Source organism: Manacus candei, unplaced genomic scaffold (assembly GCF_025592945.1).
Source record: "Manacus candei isolate 608988 ecotype Guabito, Panama unplaced genomic scaffold, ASM2559294v1 h1tg000064l, whole genome shotgun sequence".
NCBI classification, from domain to species: domain Eukaryota; kingdom Metazoa; phylum Chordata; class Aves; order Passeriformes; family Pipridae; genus Manacus; species Manacus candei.
Window position 1 is genome coordinate 50,815 of NW_026138112.1, and position 16,567 is coordinate 67,381.

Here is a 16,567-nt window from a genome sequence, read left to right on the forward strand (position 1 = left end):
TGCTCGCGGGGGGTTTTGTCGCAATTACCTCTAATTGTGGCAATCCGGGGGCTTTCTGTGAGAATATTCCTCACCTTCCCTCTGCTTATCACCCCGATTTAACACCGGCAGGGAGAAGCAGCTTTTCCTCGGGGTGGGAATCTCAGTGCACAGGTTAAAGGGGAAGGAATTGCCAATTAACCCCGCAGCTCCCCAGACTCTCGGGGCTGTTCCCCGCGGCCCTGGGGTGCCTTCCCCTGCCCTCCCGCCCCGCTCGGCTGCTTTTCCCTCCTGCAGACAGCGGGTCTATTGTTAAACGCCGCCATCCAACGTGTATCGCTGCCTCTAATGAGCGTAATTAGCCGCGAATCACGCAGGTCTCATTTGTGTTCGGAGATCAAAATCCCCGATACACTTTAATACCTTTTTGCAGTGAGCACATTTAGAAAGTAATTAAAAGGCTCAGCAGCCGCCTTTGCCTCCGTTCCCTCTCCCCCCTCCCCGGGCTGGCAGGATTTAATTGAGGCCAGCTGAAAGTTTAGTGGAAAATAAATTGTGGCTGATAAAGCGGAGGATGTAATTTAATTCTGGGAGAGGAGCTGTTCCTGCCCGGGTGTTTAGTTCTTCGGGGACCGGGGTTGGAAGGGGGGATGATGACAACTCATTTGTGTAATGTGATTTACTGATGAGACGGGGACGTTCAGGGAGAGATGGGGCTGGGGAGTGGAGTGGTGACACTCTTTGGAGCGTCACCTCTGGGATTTGGGGACCAGCTCTCCACCCCCGGGAGGCTGCAGGCGCTGGGGCAGTGGGAGGTGGGTCGTCTCAATGGCTGGGGAGAACCACGGGTCAGAAATATCGGCGTGGGATGAGACGGCCGAGGCAGGGATGGGGAAATCAATCCCCCTCATCGGCTTGGAAGGGGCTCAGAAAGATCAGCCAGAATGACTTTTACGTGGGTAGTGACAGGACACAGGGAATGGCTTCCCACTGCCAGAGGGCAGGGAGAGATGGGAGATTGGGAAGGAATTCCTGGCTGTGAGGGTGGGGAGGCCCTGGCACAGGTTGCCCAGAGAAGCTGTGGCTGCCCCTGGATCCCTGGGAGTGTCCAAGGCCAGGTTGGACGGGGCTTGGAGCAACCTGGGCTGGTGGAAGGTGTCCCTGCCCATGGCAGGGGGTGGCACTGGATGAGCTTTAAGGTCCCATTCCATGATTCTGTGATCTGACATCTTCATTGCTGGCTTTGCCTGTGGAATGTCCGGGACGGACACAGCGGAGTGAGAGAAGGAGCTGGAGCAGCTGCTGGAGGGAGGTGCTGGAGAAGGAGACAGCTTGGGATGGTGCTGGGGAAGGAGGCAGTTTGGGATGTTGGAAAAGGAACAGTTCAGGATGATGCTGGAGAAGGAGGCAGTTTAGGATGATGCTGGAAAAGGGCAGCAGTTTAGGATGATCCTAAAGAAGGAGGCAGTTTAGGATGTTGGAAAAGGAACAGTTTAGGACGGTGCTGGAGAAGGAGGCAGTTTAGAATCCTGAAGAAGGAGGCATTTTAGGATTATCCTGAAGAAGGAGGCAGTTTAGGATGTTGGAAAAGGAAAAGTTTAGGATGGTGCTGGAGAAGGAGGCAGTTTAGGATCCTGAAGAAGGAGGCAGTTTAGGATGTTGGAAAAGGAACAGTTTAGGATGGTGCTGGAAAAGGGAGGCAGTTTAGGATGGTGCTGGAGGAGGCAGTTTAGGATCCTGAAGAAGGAGGCAGTTCAGAATGTTGCAAAAAGGAACAGTTTAGGACGATGCTGGAGAAGGGAAGCAGTTTAGGATGGTGCTGGAGGAGGATGGAGCTCAGGACGCTCCCAGGACTCGGTCCCTGGCACAGGAAGCAGGATGTAAATGTAACCTTCAGCAGGCGAGTGCAATTAGAGCTCCCCTCCGCCTGCTATATTAAAATGGGATATTGGAGCAAACAGTGGCTCTCTGACTCCCAGGGATAATATCCAGCGCCTGTTTGCCCGGGGATTTGCCGGCACACGGAGCAAACGGCCGGGCTGTGCCACAGCCCTCGGCTCGTGCTGGGCCTTGGGGCCTGGGCCTGGGAAACCTCTCCAATCCCTTATTGAGAATCCAGCCCTTGAATCCCAGCACAGATTCCTGCCTCTCCATGGCCTCTTCTCTGGGAGGGAGAGGAGGGACTGTGCCCTTGCGAGGCTGAAGGGGGATGTGGAGCCCGAGGCCACGCTGCTAATTAATGTCCTGCTCCAGTGCTAATGAACTCACCTCTTCTTCCTCACCCTTTCTCCCTCCTTTTCCCACGGAAGGAGAGCACCGAGGCTGCTTTTTGCTCTCTTCTTCTCTTGGAATACGAGTGGAATCTCCTCCTGACCGCCTGGCACTCGGTTTTTTGCTCAGCCCTCCCCGCCAGACGTGACGTCTTATTAGAAAGTGTAAAAGATGTTGTTCCAGCTTTATTTTCCCTTTCCCGTTTGGACATCACCACGTGGTCTCAAAAACTTTGCAGTCCTGCTCTGCCTGCACGTGGGGGCATCACCCCCCTGGTCCCAACTGGGTTATGGGGGGACAGGAGACCCCCCTCTTTCCCTCACCCCCAAACACAAACCCCAGAGGCCTCTTCTTTCCCGAAGGGAAGCGTCTCCGAGGGGAAATATCAGGAAAACCCCATTTGGTTTTTTTTTGCTGGTGTGCATCCTTTGCTCCCCTCCCCAGAAAGCTGAGCCCTGGCTCTGGTTTGCCCTGATGGTTTGCCCTGTCTCTCCTGCAGATACGCTGTCAGTGCCTCGCTGGTCCCCGCAGATCCCCCGGCGGGATCTGGGAAACTCCATAAAACACAGGTACTCCCACCCTGCCGTGCTCCCGGGGCAGGAACATCTCCCTTTCCATCTCTGAGCCAGGGCAGGGGGCTCAGGACTCTTCCCCATCTCTCCCCTGCTGTGCTGTGCTGTCCCAAAAGCCCAGTTCAATTCCCTTTCAGTCCAGATCTGGGTTAGATAAGGCCCTACCAATAAAAGCTGGGTATTATCCATGACCTTGCCAACCTCCAGCAAATTCCCCATCTCTGGATTACTGCCCTTCCACATCCACCTGAAGAGGGAAAGCCACTGGAAATGGTCTCAGTGCTGCTGTTTGATGGGGCAGCTGCTGGGCTGGGCACGGGTCCCCAGGGCAAGGAGGGGTTTTGGGGGGTGCCTGGGCTGGGCAAAGCTGCCTGAGGTGGGCAAATGCCCATCCTGGCTGGCTCAGAGCACTTTGGAGCAGGTTGTGCCCTTCTGCATAACCAGAGCGGGGTCAGGTTTGGGGTTTGGCATCCCTGGAAAGATTCCTCAGCACCCGCAGCGGTGTCTGAGGGCAGCAAGGGCGGGATAAATCAAGGCTCAGGAGATAAGTGGGGCTTCATCCCTCCCTTCCCACTCTCTGTGTTTCCCTCCGCAGGTTTTCCACCAAGTACTGGATGTCTCAGACCTGCACTGTCTGTGGGAAAGGAATGTTGTTCGGCTTAAAGTGCAAAAACTGCAAGTACGGCGGGGCTGGAGCTCGTTGGGTCTCTCCTGGAGCCTGGGAGGGGATAAATTCAGGATCTGCTGGTGGAGCCCAGCAGGAACTTGGGCGTGAGGAGGCCAACCAGCTCATCCTCCCAGGAAGCTTTAATGAGAGAGGAATGGGGTGAACACCAGCTGAGGTTGGGGGGTCCTTGGGGACGGTGTCGCTCACCAGAGCCCGGCTCTGCTGGCACCAGAGCTCTGAGTCAGATCCTGGCAGTGCCCCCTGCTCGCTGCCATCCCTGGCCTGGCTTTAGCTCCTCACATCACGTGTTCCACGTGGAATTATCTGCAGGAGATGGGGATGGATGCACTGGACTGGGCTGGCTCTGGGTGTCGGGGGGGTTTTGCCCCCAGCCTTGGGCTGCAGCTTCTGCTTTTTTCTTGGGGGGGTCTCTGTTTCCTGGCACTGAGGAGCCAACCCACCCCACCCTAAATCCCAATTCAGCCACGAGGCAAAGGAGAGAGGCTGTAAAACCAGAGAGAACTGGGCAAAGAGAGGCTGGGGCCACTTCACTGCTCTCAATCCGGCAGAGCCCAGCTCAGGCAGTGCCACACGGCCACCAGCTCTTGGGCAAGCTGCTGCTGGAGACAGGCTTGCCCTTCCTAGGGCTGGGAGCTGGGAATAGGCCCGTTGTCTGCAGGTATCTGAGCTGGCTGGAGCTGTGGGGTGGCCACGATCGCTCCTGCCGTTGATTAAATGCTGACGAGTTGGGAAATTGGGATTTAAACCTGCCCAGAAATGCCTGGTTACTCCACAGCTGGGGGTGGCTTTCTGGAAGTGATATTACCAAATCCAGAAGTTTTAAAGGGGTGATTCCTGTTGCAGTCCCCATCTCAAGCAACTGGAGGCTTTGCTGCCTGCAAGCCCTGCCCGGTCTCCGTGTGGGAAGAGGGATGTTGTGCCTGGTCCCTGCCAGGAACAGGGATGCTGTGCCTGCCCCAGCAGTGCTGTGGCTCTGGCTGTGTCAGTCCCGCTCCCTGCAATCCTACAGAAAGGAACAAATCCATTCCCTGGCTGTAAGAAGTCGGGGTGAACGCAGGTATTTAGGTTTTCCAGCTCTGCCGTAGCCAACCCCGGCACCGCTTCCCCCAGAAACCAGGGGGGGAACCAGCAGGTAAAACAAACCACCAGACCCCAAACCCCCCAAGCCTCAAATACCAAATTAATTCCTGCCTTTCCCTCTAGGAACAGCTTTGCAATAAAAGCTAACACGCACAGCTCCTGAATTTTCATTACCCAGCTCATTGGCTTGGAGCTGCCGTTCCTTTTTTTTTTTTTTTTTTCCCCATCCTTCTCCCTTGTTTTTATAAATCTTTTCCTCCTTTTCTCACCTTTTCCCCCATGGCTTTCCGCAGCCGTGGCAGAGCAGGAGCCTGGGATGCATTTCCATGCCTAATTAAGGAGGAATGGGGAGCTCTGGGGAGTCTGCTGATGCCTAAATGCATGACCCAGGGGTGAGCCCCTCCATGGATCCCTGCCCCTGCTCCAGGAACCAGGCAAAGCTCCACAGGATATTCCGTGGAGCCGTAAATGCTCTCATTATTTTGGCTAAATGGCCCTCAGAAAGCCAAGTGGGGAGGGCACAATGACAGGGACACATCAGGGGCCAGGGCAGCTGCTTCCTCCCCTTCCACTGCCCCTGAATTTTGGTGGTTGGAAGGGTGGGGGTTTCATGGAATCATGGAATGGTTTGGGCTGGAAGGAACTGTAATGACCATTTAGTTCTGAGCCACTGCCATGGGCAGGGACACCTCCCACTGAACCTTCACCCCCGGGCACGGCTCTGCTGCTTTTATTTCAGCCAACACTGGCAGGAGGGGGAATTTGGGGCACCCTCCAGCTGGTGGGTGCCTGGTCCTTGACAGGCAGCAGGAAAAGGGGGAGCTGGGCAGTGCCCCCCGATTTGGGAGCTCCTGTGCTGCTCCATCCCAACAGATGCATTTGCCAAGGGGTTGCAGCCCCCGTGTCCTGCCAGCCAGCCCACCCTGCTGCTCCACCCTGGGCTGCTCCCTGTCCCTGGGCTGCTCCCTGTCCCTGGGCTGCTCCCTGTCCCTGAGCTGCTCCCTGTCCCTGAGCTGCTCCCTGGGAATCGTGGGGCTTCCCAGGCCCCCGGGGCTCCCCAGGGTTGGCTCAGGCAGTGACACCCAGGGGCTGTGCCCGGCCAAGGCCTCCCCTCCAGTCACCTTCCCGGGGGCAGAGGGGCTGATGCTGCTCCCTGTGCCACGGCACATCATGGATTCATAGAATCCCAGAAGGGTTTGGGTGGGAAGGGACCTCAGAGTTCATCTGATCCATCCCCTGCCATGGGCAGGGACACCTTCCACCAGCCCAGGTTGCTCCAAGCCCCATCCAATCTGGCCTTGGACACTTCCAGGGATCCAGGGGCAGCCACAGCTTCTCTGGGCAACCTGGGCCAGGGCCTCCCCACCCTCACAGCCAACAATTCCTTCCCAATCTCCCATCTCTCCCTGCCCTCTGGCAGTGGGAAGCCATTCCCTGTGTCCTGTCCCTCCATCCCTTGTCCCCAGTCCCTCTCCAGCTCTCCTGGAGCCTCTTTAGGCCCTGCAAGGGGCTCTCAGCTCTCCCTGGAGCCTCCTCTTCTCCCTCACACCCTCACAAGCCGCTCCCTCTGTTTCCCCTCCCAGCTTTTCCCGCTGGGATGTCACTTTTGGAAGGGGACATTTCTTCCTGCTAATCAGACAATCCTTGAACGTGCGCCAGGACCTCCCCACCCTCCCAGGGAGGAATTCCCTCCCGATATCCCATCTGACCCTGCCCTCTGGCAGCGGAAAGCCTTTCCCCCTTGTCCTGCCCCTCCGTGCTCTCCATCCCGGGACGCTCCGTGTCTCCCTCACTCCTCTCTCTCTGTTCCCTGCCAGGCTCAAGTGCCACAACAAATGCACCAAAGAGGCCCCTCCGTGTCACCTGCTGATCATCCACCGAGGAGGTAAGGGCCTTTCTCCCGCCCCCCTCGTGCCTCCACGGGACGTTGCCAGCAGGTAAAACTTCCAGCAGCCCCCCGGGGCGATTCGGGAGCCGGGCCCTGGGAGGCTCCCGAACCGCTTCGGGCGCTCTGGGAAAACTTTACCCACCGTTTTTTCCGCTTGTAGGGAGACGAGCCGTGCGGGGCGAGGCAGATTTGCATTGCAAACCACTTCCACCCACCCTCCCCCTGCCTCCTTTTCTTTTCAGATTCCCCACAGCACGGGGTAAGTCCAACAGGTTTTAGCCTTTTTTTTTTTGCTCAGGGCGGACGGTGGGACCCCGAAAGCGGTGCATGGGGGTCCCCCCACACGACGGGGATGTGGCCACGTGGATGCTCGTGGTGCTTTCGGAGCTGCCTTATCCCGCTCTAAAATCCGTCCTAAAACCCGCAGAGGAGGGAGAACTTTGCAGCAGGAACGACCGATGGGGCCGCCGCTTCCCCACCCCTTCTCTTCCAGATTTTGGCTGCCCCTTGACGGCCAGAGGACTGTGACCACCTGCCAGTTGTTGCTGCCTCGAATTTTGAGCTCTTAAAGCTGTGGCTTTGTGTTTAAATATCCCCACAAACGTTGTTGGTTTGCTGGCGGGGGAGTGGATCGTGTTGGTGGCACCTCACGAGTGGGGACGTTGAGCCTCGGAGGGGGCAATTTTACAGCTTCCACTTCACCCCCCTCCCCCTCCCCAGGCCCTTCCCTGCAGCAAATTTGGGTGGAAGGGGTTGAAGGCCCCCCCCGTCACGCTGAGAGCTGCTGCAGACCCTGACCAGGAGGCAGGGAAGGCAAGATCCCACTGTTCCAGGGCTCCTGGGATGGGCAGACATTGGAGTTTGTGGCTGTGGGACGTGAGGTTGTGAGAGCTGGAGCTGCCCACGGTGTCTTTGAGCATGGGCACAAGGAGCAGCGGGGCTTTGGGGTGGCCTCAGCACCAGTGAAATAGCTCTGCCCCCCCAAAGCAAAACCCCCCAAACCCAGCTCTTAAACACGTTTTCTTGCACACCAACCGTTCCTGAGCCCCCCAACCTGCAGGCCGGCTTTCCCCCCTGAAAAGAAGTCTCCCTGCTGAGAGCCAGCTCTTTCCCCTCATCCCAAAAAAGCTGTGGGGAGGAAGAGGATTGTGCCTCCTCCCGGTGCTGGCTGATCCCTGGCTCTGGGGGTGGCTGTGGCAGCTGCTGAGCCCCCCCAAACTGCAGCCCCTCGGTGGGGGGAGAAGTGGGCACTTCACAGCCCACCACGAGGGGCTTTAAGCCCCCCACATCCCAGGGGGATTGGGCTGTAGCCTGGGAGCAGGGGATCCCAAAGCCCAGCTGCCATCCCAGGGCAGGATCCGAGCTGGAGGTGCCAGGGGGAAGGAATCGCTTGGCAGAGCGATTCCAGAGTGGTTTGCAAGCACAGGGTGACCCCGAGGGCCCCTGCAGAGCTTTGATGTCTCTCCCTCTCTCTCCCCCTCCTCTCCATCCCCTCTGTCCCTTCCCAATCCAGCGAGGTTAGTCCGGACAGAGTCGGTGCCCTGCGACATCAACAACCCCCTGCGGAAGCCGCCCCGGTACTCGGACCTGCACGTCAGCCAGACCCTGCCCAAAACCAACAAACTCAACAAGGTGAGCTGCTCCCCCAGCCCTGAGCACCCCCTGTGCCCACCCCCTGTACTCACCCCCCATGCCCACCCCCTGCCAGAGGGGGCCAGACCCCCTGCACCTGAATATCGGTGGCTCTTCACGGAATCATGGAATTGTTCTGGTTGGAAAAGGCCTCCAAGATCATCGAGTCCAACCATCTCCAGCACTGCCAAGGCACCACTGACCCATGTCCCCAAGGGCCACATCCACATGATTTTAAACCACTCCAGGGATGGGGACTCCACCCCTGCCCTGGGCAGCTGTGCCAGGGTTGGACAGTCCTTTCCATGAAGGAATTTTCCCAATACCCAACCTGACCCTCCCCTGGCACAGCTGGAGGCCGTTCCCTCTCCTCCTGTCCCTTGTTCCCTGGGAGCAGAGCCCGACCCCCCCCGGCTCCCCCCTCCTGTCAGGGGGTTGCAGAGCCAGAAGGTCCCCCCTGAGCCTCCTTTGCTCCAGGCTGAGCCCCCCCAGCTCCCTCAGCCCCTCCTGCTGCTCCAGCCCCTTCCCAGCTCCGTTCCCTTCCCTGCACACGCTCCAGCCCCTCCGTGTCCTTCTTATCACATGGACATGGATCCAGACAGGGACTCTCCCAGCCCTCAGGGTCTGCCAGGATCAAACCTTGCAGATGTCCCCGTGTGTCTCCAGGCACATCCACAACTATGGATGTCAGCACCTGGGAAGGAGGTGCCTATAAACCTGCTTGGAGGCTCCAATTAATCCAATAATCCCATGGATTGGTGCTAATTGAAGGAGCAGGGTGAGGGTGAGCTTGGTGGTGAGGGAGGATGAGTTGAACTGCAAACCCCTCGCCCCTTGGGGTTCCTGTTGTGGGATGCATCCCACGGGGTTCTTTCTTCTAAAAATAAAATGGAATCAGCACTTTTAAACCAGCTGGGTCCTCCTGTCCTGGTCCTGCTCCGTTGTGGCCTCTCAGTCTCCGGATCTGAGCTGAATTTGGGGTGTTTTGAGGCCTCTGCTACCACCAGAGACTTGAGTAAATGAGGAATTTATTGTTACAAATAAAACAAGGCTGGAATTTGATGGTCCCTGGCAAAGCTGGTCAAGGTTCTTCCCCCAGAGGGTGGTTGGGCACTGCCCAGGCTCCTCAGGGCAGTGGGCACAGCCCCAAGGCTGCCAGAGCTCCAGGAGGGTTTGGACAGCACTCTGAGGGGCAGGGTGGGGTTGTTGGAGTGTCTATGGACTGGATGCTCCTCGGGTGTCCCTTCCAGCTCAGGACATTCCATGGCTGTATGACCCATGTAGCTGTCACTTGTCCCCGGGGTCCTCTGCCCTGGAGCACCTTTGGGGTGTCACCAACCGCTCTCACCGGCCCCTCTCTCTTCTTCTCTCCCGCCCTGTGTCCCACAGGACCACATCCCAGTGCCCTACCAGCCGGATTCCAGCAGCAACCCCTCCTCCACCACGTCCTCCACGCCCTCCTCGCCGGCGCCGCCGCTGCCGCCCAGCGCGACACCCCCGTCCCCCCTGCACCCCTCCCCGCAGTGCCCGCGCCAGCAGAAGCAGTTCAACCTGCCAGGTACCTCCACGTCCGCCTGGGCAGAGGGGCTCGTGCCCCCAGGGGGTCCTCAGGGTGAGGAGCTGCTCCCTCTGGGCCTGGGTCGGGATAGGGAAAAGGCGGAAGCGGTGATGAGCGGCAAGGATGAGTTTAGGGGACTTCAGGTGAGGAGTCTCCATCAAAGCTCTGGCTGGAAGAAGGGTGAGAGCCCAAGATTTGGTTCAGTTGGGTCTTGGAAACCTCCCAAGGATGGAGCCAGCACAACCTGCTGCTCTTGAGGCTACGAAATCCTTCCCAGGTTTGGGTTCTCCAGGGCTCGTTGACTCAACTGTGAACGGAAATCAAGGTCTTCCTCCCTCTCCAGGGGCTCTTTGGGTTGACTTCTCTGTGTCTTTGGGGTGATGGGCCCCCAAAATCTTGTTGGCAGCACATGTGGGGTGATAGTGGAGGGGAGGTGATGCTGGGGGTGTCTGACATCCTTGTCCCATCGAGGCTTCTCTGGGTACCTGGGACCCGTCTGCTCCTGGAGAAGGGACAGCCAAGGATCAGGCTCTTCAGGGGTGGTGGGAGGGGCAGGTGGGTCCTGGTGGCTGCAGGACACAGGAGTTACAACATTAAATGACCAAAAAAAAATAGCTCCTCCTGGGCTGAGGGAGTCTCAAAGCCTGTCCACCTTTGGGATGGCCTCGGGGCAGTGCTGCTGCTCCAGGGAAGGTCCCTGCCTGGAGGGGAACGGCTCAGCATCACTCCTGGCGGTGTGGAGGGGCTCAGCTGTCCTCAGCCACCCACCTGCCTCTCCAGCCGCTCCCAAAAAAGTCCTGGAGAGTGGAGAGGAGGGGGAGCCCTGGCCCTGACCCATCCCTGAGGTGCTGAAGCACCCACAGCTGCCCTGGGGCTGGTGGCCCCTCTGTGCTCTGTGACCTCAGGCCTCTTTGCTGGAGCAGAAGTTTGGGGTCCCTCCTGCACCCCCAAACCAGCAGTTGATGAACTGGTCCAGTGGGAAGAGGGATCAGGAGAATTCCTCCAGAGGAACCAGGTGGCATCTTCCTGCTCTGCTGGTCCTGCTGCACCCCGGTGATGCCACCCTTCCCTCCTGACAAGCCCTGAGCTCGAGATGAGGAGGAGGGAGAAGAGGAGGAGGAAGTTGACTGGCAGGATTCATCCCAAAACAAAACAAACCTTTCCAAAAGCCTGGAAAAACCCCAACGAGCAAGCAGCAGGTCCTGGTGTGCCTGGAGAGGCTGCAGCCACGCCCGAGGCTCCCTCACTGGAGTGCCCAGGACTCGAGTGGGGGGCTGGAGGGGCCTGAGGAGGACAGGGGAGGAGCTGGGAGGAAGCTCTGAACACCCCAACCCTTGAGGCCGGGATTTTGCCAGCAAAGCTCTGGAGTGTCCACGTTCTGGGAGGACAATCCACAGTGCCAGTGAACTCCTGAGTGGGTTTCCATCCTGGTACAACCCCAGTGTGTGGTGGTCCAGTCGGAGCTGAAGCATCCTGAGGTCTCCACAGTGGGATAATGGGGATCAGAGCGATCAACATCCCCAATCCACCTGCTGGGCCAGCCCTGGAACCTCCCTGGGCAGGGAAGAGGGGCCTGAATTTGGTGACCCCATCGTGTGTCACTTCTGGAGCAGAGACCTCCCCGAGGGTCTTTTTGAGACATTATTTCATGTTGTTTAAAGCAGAAACAACAGAATTTACCCCCAAAAATGGCCACCTTATGTGGACCTGGCAGGTTTTCCTGGCCAGCAGGGATGGAGCAGGGCAGGATCAGACCCCGGCAGCTCTGGGAGTGCTTGTTCCCTGCTTTCATTCCCTGCTTTCATTCCCTGCTTTCATTCCCTGCTCCAAATGGGAGCTGGACCGACACAAAGCAGAGCTCGCTGTGCTTCCATGAAGTTCTCTGTGGTTCATCCCATCAAGATGGTCATCCCGGGGATTAGGATTTGAGCTCGGAAATGGCGACACGGGGACCTTTTCCTGCCAGAATTACCTCCGAGGCTCCTTTGATCTCGGCTCAGGTCCTGCTGCAGAGCTGAGGTCGGGCTCCAGGGTCTCAGAGCTGGAGAGGGGAAGGTGAGGGTTGGTCCTTGGGGTCTTGGAGCTTAAGGAAAAAGTGGTTTTTGAGCCGGTGCCAACCTCTGGAGGCCTCGGCAGCTCTGACTTGCTCCGTGCCCCTGCACACAGGAGCTGAACCAGCCCTTGGATTTTGCCCACTGGAGATGGGGAGCCAGTGGAGGGTCCCACCACCCAGAGCCCTTCTGCAGCAGCCCCTACAACTCCTTTCAGTGCACCAGGAGCTTGACAGGGAGCCCAGGAAGGACACAGTTCCAAAGATGGAAAAAAAGGGCTGAATTGGGCCAAAATGGGCGGCAAAATCCATCTCTTGGTGTCTCCGTGATGCCAAACGACCCCCAAAGACTGGCAGAGGGCCAGCACTCAAACCCCACGGCCTTTTCCTGGCAACCAGGTGTCCAAATCCCACCAGTGACTTCACAGATGACATGAACACTCTCCAGAGGGTGTAGAAGAGCAGCTGATGGGGGCAAAAATCAAATTATAATCCAGCCAGAGGTCTTAATTTTTGTCCTGGGCACCCAGCAGGGGTGGCTTCCTCTGGAGAGGTGAGGTTGGGAGAGGTTGGATCACACAGGTGGGGGTCACACAACAACTCCCCCTGGGGTTGAGGCTTCATGGAGCAGGACTGGGCGTAGTTTGGAGCCTCTCCAGCTCTAGAGATGGATGTTTAACCCCTCTTCTCTCTTTTCCAGCTTCCCATTACTACAAGTACAAGCAGCAGTTCATTTTCCCAGGTGAGGTTCCCTGGATAACGTGGGGTGCTGGGATCTCCCCTGGAGGGGTGGGTGTGTGGCTGGCCCTCCTAAATCCCTGGATTTGTGCCAGGGAGGTTGTGCTGGGCTGGGATTTGCCCCCCCAAGAGCAGTATATGGATGCAGGGCCGTGCAGTGGGAGGGTGCTGCGGGGTTGGGTGGCCCTGAGTGACCCCCAGCCCCGGGTCGGGGTGTCACTAAAGCTGACCTGGGGGCGAAGGGAGGTTTTAAGCGGGGTTTAGTCACCCTGGGTGCCCCCCAGACCTCTCTCACTCCGCTCTCCTCTTTCCAGATGTGGTGCCTGAGACTCCAACCCGAGCCCCACAGGTTGTCCTCCACCCCGTCACCTCCAACACCATGTGAGTGGCTTCTCCTTCCCGTTCCCAAGCGGTGCCTCCTCCTGCACCCCTGTCGCTGTTTGGGTTTGACTTCCCACCAAGTCCCTGAACCACACTGAGCGTTCCCCCCCTTCTTATTAAAGGAAAGGGAAAAAGGGAAAAAAAAAAACCCCAAAGGACCCGAAATAAACCGAACTAAAGCAATATATATATATGTATTTACACATACATGCAATTACAGAACTATATACACATAAGAAAAGAGAACCCCAACACCCCAAAACTAAAACAGAAAAGCAGATATATGCAGATGTACACAGCTAATGGAGAGCTAGCAAACAAAAGAATCTTAATACTTTCCTTAGGAAAGAAGAACTGCTCTTGAGTTGGCAAAACAACAGGCCTGACCAGGCCTGACCAGGCCTCGCAGGCCTGACTAGGCCTCACCCCCACACGAGCAAGACCGGCCACAGGGACCTGCTGTCTGCAAGTCAAATGGAAGAGAAAAGGGAAGACCCTCCTCTCTCCTCCTTATTTATACTCTTGCTTGCATAAAAAATAGGATGGAACACCGGGACATGGCCACTTCCCTTGTTTCGACCTGGTTACCAAGTCTAGTCGGTTGTAGTTGGCCTCTTGCCAAACCCCAACAGACCACAGCGAAAAAAAACCCTCCAAAGGAAAAAAAATGGAATAGCAAAAGCTATATTAAAAAAATATATATATATTTTACATATATTACAGATATATACAATTAAAATACTATGTGCATATAACCAGAGAAACCCCAAACGGCTCCCAGAAATGGGGAAGGGGAAGGGAAAAAGGAAAAAAGGGACAAAAAGGGACAAAACCACAAAACAGATATGCACAATCAACAACTCAGGAATTAGCAGAATAAAGAATTAGCAAAAGAATATCTTACTACTTTCCTTGGGACAGCAGAATCGCGCTGAACGACCGCCAGCAACCTCCACCTCCCAAGGTCTACAAGGCCTCACTAGGCCTCACTAGGCCTCACTAGGCCTCACTCCCCCACACAATGAGAACTGACAACAGGGAACCTGCACCTTCAGAACCACCGGAAGGGAAGAGAGCGAAGACTTCTCTTCCCTTCTTCTTTATACCCTGGCTTAGGTAAAAATCATAGGCAATACCGGGAACATGGCCGCTTCCCTGGTTACAAACTGGTCACCAAGGAAGGCCTAGACTAAAACTATCACACCAAGGAAGGCCTATATCAAACCATCACAACCCCACATCCTCTGGGCACCCCGGGGTGCCCCCCTGGCTTCGCTGGGGCTCAGGGAGGCCTTTGGGGTGGGTGTTGCTGCTGCCCTGACCCAGCTCACAGCTCTGGGTCGTGTTTTGGTGAGGAGAAGAGTTGAGAGGAGAAGAGAGAAGGTTCATTTATAACCCACAGAAACTAGAAAAAAAATGGCTTTCAACCCACGAAGCCGAAACCCAAGTGATTAATTAAATGATAATAAAATTACGAGCAGATAACCAGGGTCTTTGAGACAGTTTTAGTAAAGGCGGTTCTTGCAGCCCCACCTCCAATATTTTCGAGTCCCATAAGTTTTGCACTTAAATGAACTGTGAAATGCAGTGTCTGATCAACCTTAGGACTGTCTCTTCCCAGCAGGTTGAGTCCTAATCCAGCATTCCCTGAAGTCCTTCCACTGCAGGGTCACCTGCTGAGCCTTTTGCTAAATGCCATTTTGGGAGGATTTGACAAGGCAGGAGTTTAACAGACAAAGATCTGACTCCAGGGGGATCTCCCCTCTGGAGAGGGGATGGGAGGGACAGGGATGAAGCCACTGTCCCTCGGGAAATTATTGGAAGAGTGGTGAAGTCGAAGCCCTGAAGTTTTTTTTTCCTAAAGCAGGGTGGCAGGTGTAGGGCTGGCAGGATTTGGAGTGGAAATAACTTTTAATATGTGAAATCTCTGATTCCTCTCTCCCTTCTCCCACTGAAAACAATTCATGGGAGTCACTGAGGTTCCCCCGGGCTTGGCTGAGTTAAACAGCAGCCTCTGCTCTGGATACTCAGGATACTCAGGAGACAGGAATTCGTGCCCTGGATGGGTTTCAGGCAGGAGGAGCTGCTGCCCCTGCAAACCACCTGTCCATCCTGATGCTCTGCAGCCGCCCTGGGCTTTTCCTGCTGCTCCAAAAATCAGGATTGGCTCCTTTTGTACAGGCAGCTGGATTCCCCTGGGATTTATGGCTCTTTAGAGGCCATGGAATGGGATAGGACTCACAGGACCACTGAGCCTGAGTGGCTTGGGGAGTGTTGTGCTCTGCTGTCTCTGGGAAAGGACGTTGTTATTTATGTTATGGATAATAATAATTATTATTAATATATTTATATGATGCTTGAAAGCACCTGAGCTGCTCCAGCCAATTCCCTAACTCAGAACATCCCTAATTCCCTGTTAACTGTTGGATGCTGCAAGACCCTGGTGGTGGGAGGTGCTGAGTAAACAGAGAAGGCAAAAAGCAGCTCCTGGCACAGGGAGCTGGAAAACTCATCAAATTTGGGTGCTTTTACTGCAGGGAGGGTCTTTGAAACTTCCACTTCTCCAAAATAATTGAAAAAACTTGTTTTCTTCTCTCCTGGCCGCAAATCAGTGTTGTTTTTGGAATTCTGACCTTGGAAACCCCTAAAAATGCCACGAGGGTGTCAATCTGTCCCCAGGGTTGGCCAGGGGTGACACCTCCCAGGGCACAGGGACATGGAGCCTTCTTTCCTTGGGAGGTGGGAAGGAGACCCGTGTGTGCTCCCAAGTCACCAAACCCACCCTGGAATGTCACACATCCGACCTGAACGGATCATTTTAATCATCCCTGCTCCCTCCCCCTCTCCCACGGGAGCACCCAGGGATGGAGGGTGGGAAGGGGCTGCTGTCCCAAATCAACCTGACTCTTCTCCCGTCTGCTCCCTGGAATCCTGGTGCAGGGATCAGGCCTCCACGCCCACACACCTTCCCAACCTCCCCGTGGTTTTTACCTGTTTTTTTTTACCTCAGTAATTCTTTCAACAGCCTGGAAGGAAACCCATTGCTTCAAATTGAAGTGGAGCCCACCTCGGAGGTGAGACGCTCGCTCCTGTGCTTAATGGAGCTTTATTTGATCTCCATCTTGGGGCACATTTTGCAGAAAGGGGAGAAGTCGAGCAGCTGTGCAGGGAAATTGCTGATAATTGAATTAAAGGCCAGGCATCCGTGTCCCCACCCCGTGCAGAGGGACCCTCACGGGCTCTGTGGGCGCCTTCAAAGTTTATCATTCACTGGGGGCTTTTTAAGACGCATTAAAAACGTGGTGGAGGGGAGGGAGGGAGGGTGAGGATGGAGCTTTTAAAGGCTGTTGGAAATCCTGCAGAAAGCATAAACATGAAGGGAAAAGTCAGAGCCATTCTGGGGTGGGAGCAGTGGCACAGCTGGGCCAGGGTGGGAGGAAACTCAGCTTCCAGAGGAATTAATTCAATGCTCTGATGTGGCACAACCTCATGTTTAACCCGGGGGTAAATAAATGCCTTCCTGCAAACCACAGGGACGTGGTGGAGTCACCACCCCTGGGGGGCTATAACAGACTTTGGGGACACGGCTTAGTGGTGGCCTTGGCACTGCTGGGTGAATGGTTGCACTTGATGGTCTCAGAGGGCTTTTCCAGCCTGAAGGATTGTGTGATTCCCTGAAAATCTGGGATTCTACCGACTACATAGAATGCAGTTGGCTTTGGAAGCAAAG

At 56.0% G+C, this 16,567-nt stretch overlaps 1 protein-coding gene across 5 annotated transcripts in view; it reads left to right on the top strand.

Moving 5' to 3' along the window:
• Window positions 1–16,567, top strand: part of KSR2 (kinase suppressor of ras 2) — a 100,257-nt gene that overhangs the window by 47,478 nt on the left and 36,212 nt on the right. For 3 of the 5 annotated variants that reach the window (XR_007907417.1, XM_051805275.1, XM_051805276.1), the window contains exons 6-14: window positions 2,750–2,819; window positions 3,418–3,501; window positions 6,408–6,475; window positions 6,639–6,737; window positions 7,992–8,110; window positions 9,500–9,668; window positions 12,419–12,460; window positions 12,771–12,837; window positions 15,863–15,911. Coding sequence is in view for 4 of the 5 variants with exons in the window: in XM_051805275.1 (XP_051661235.1) it covers window positions 2,750–2,819; window positions 3,418–3,501; window positions 6,408–6,475; window positions 6,639–6,737; window positions 7,992–8,110; window positions 9,500–9,668; window positions 12,419–12,460; window positions 12,771–12,837; window positions 15,863–15,911 (767 nt within the window). In the remaining variant the exon portion in view is untranslated. The remainder of the gene's footprint in view (window positions 1–2,749; window positions 2,820–3,417; window positions 3,502–6,407; window positions 6,476–6,638; window positions 6,738–7,991; window positions 8,111–9,499; window positions 9,669–12,418; window positions 12,461–12,770; window positions 12,838–15,862; window positions 15,912–16,567) is intronic. The other 2 variants (XM_051805277.1, XM_051805278.1) reach the window with 1 other exon arrangement.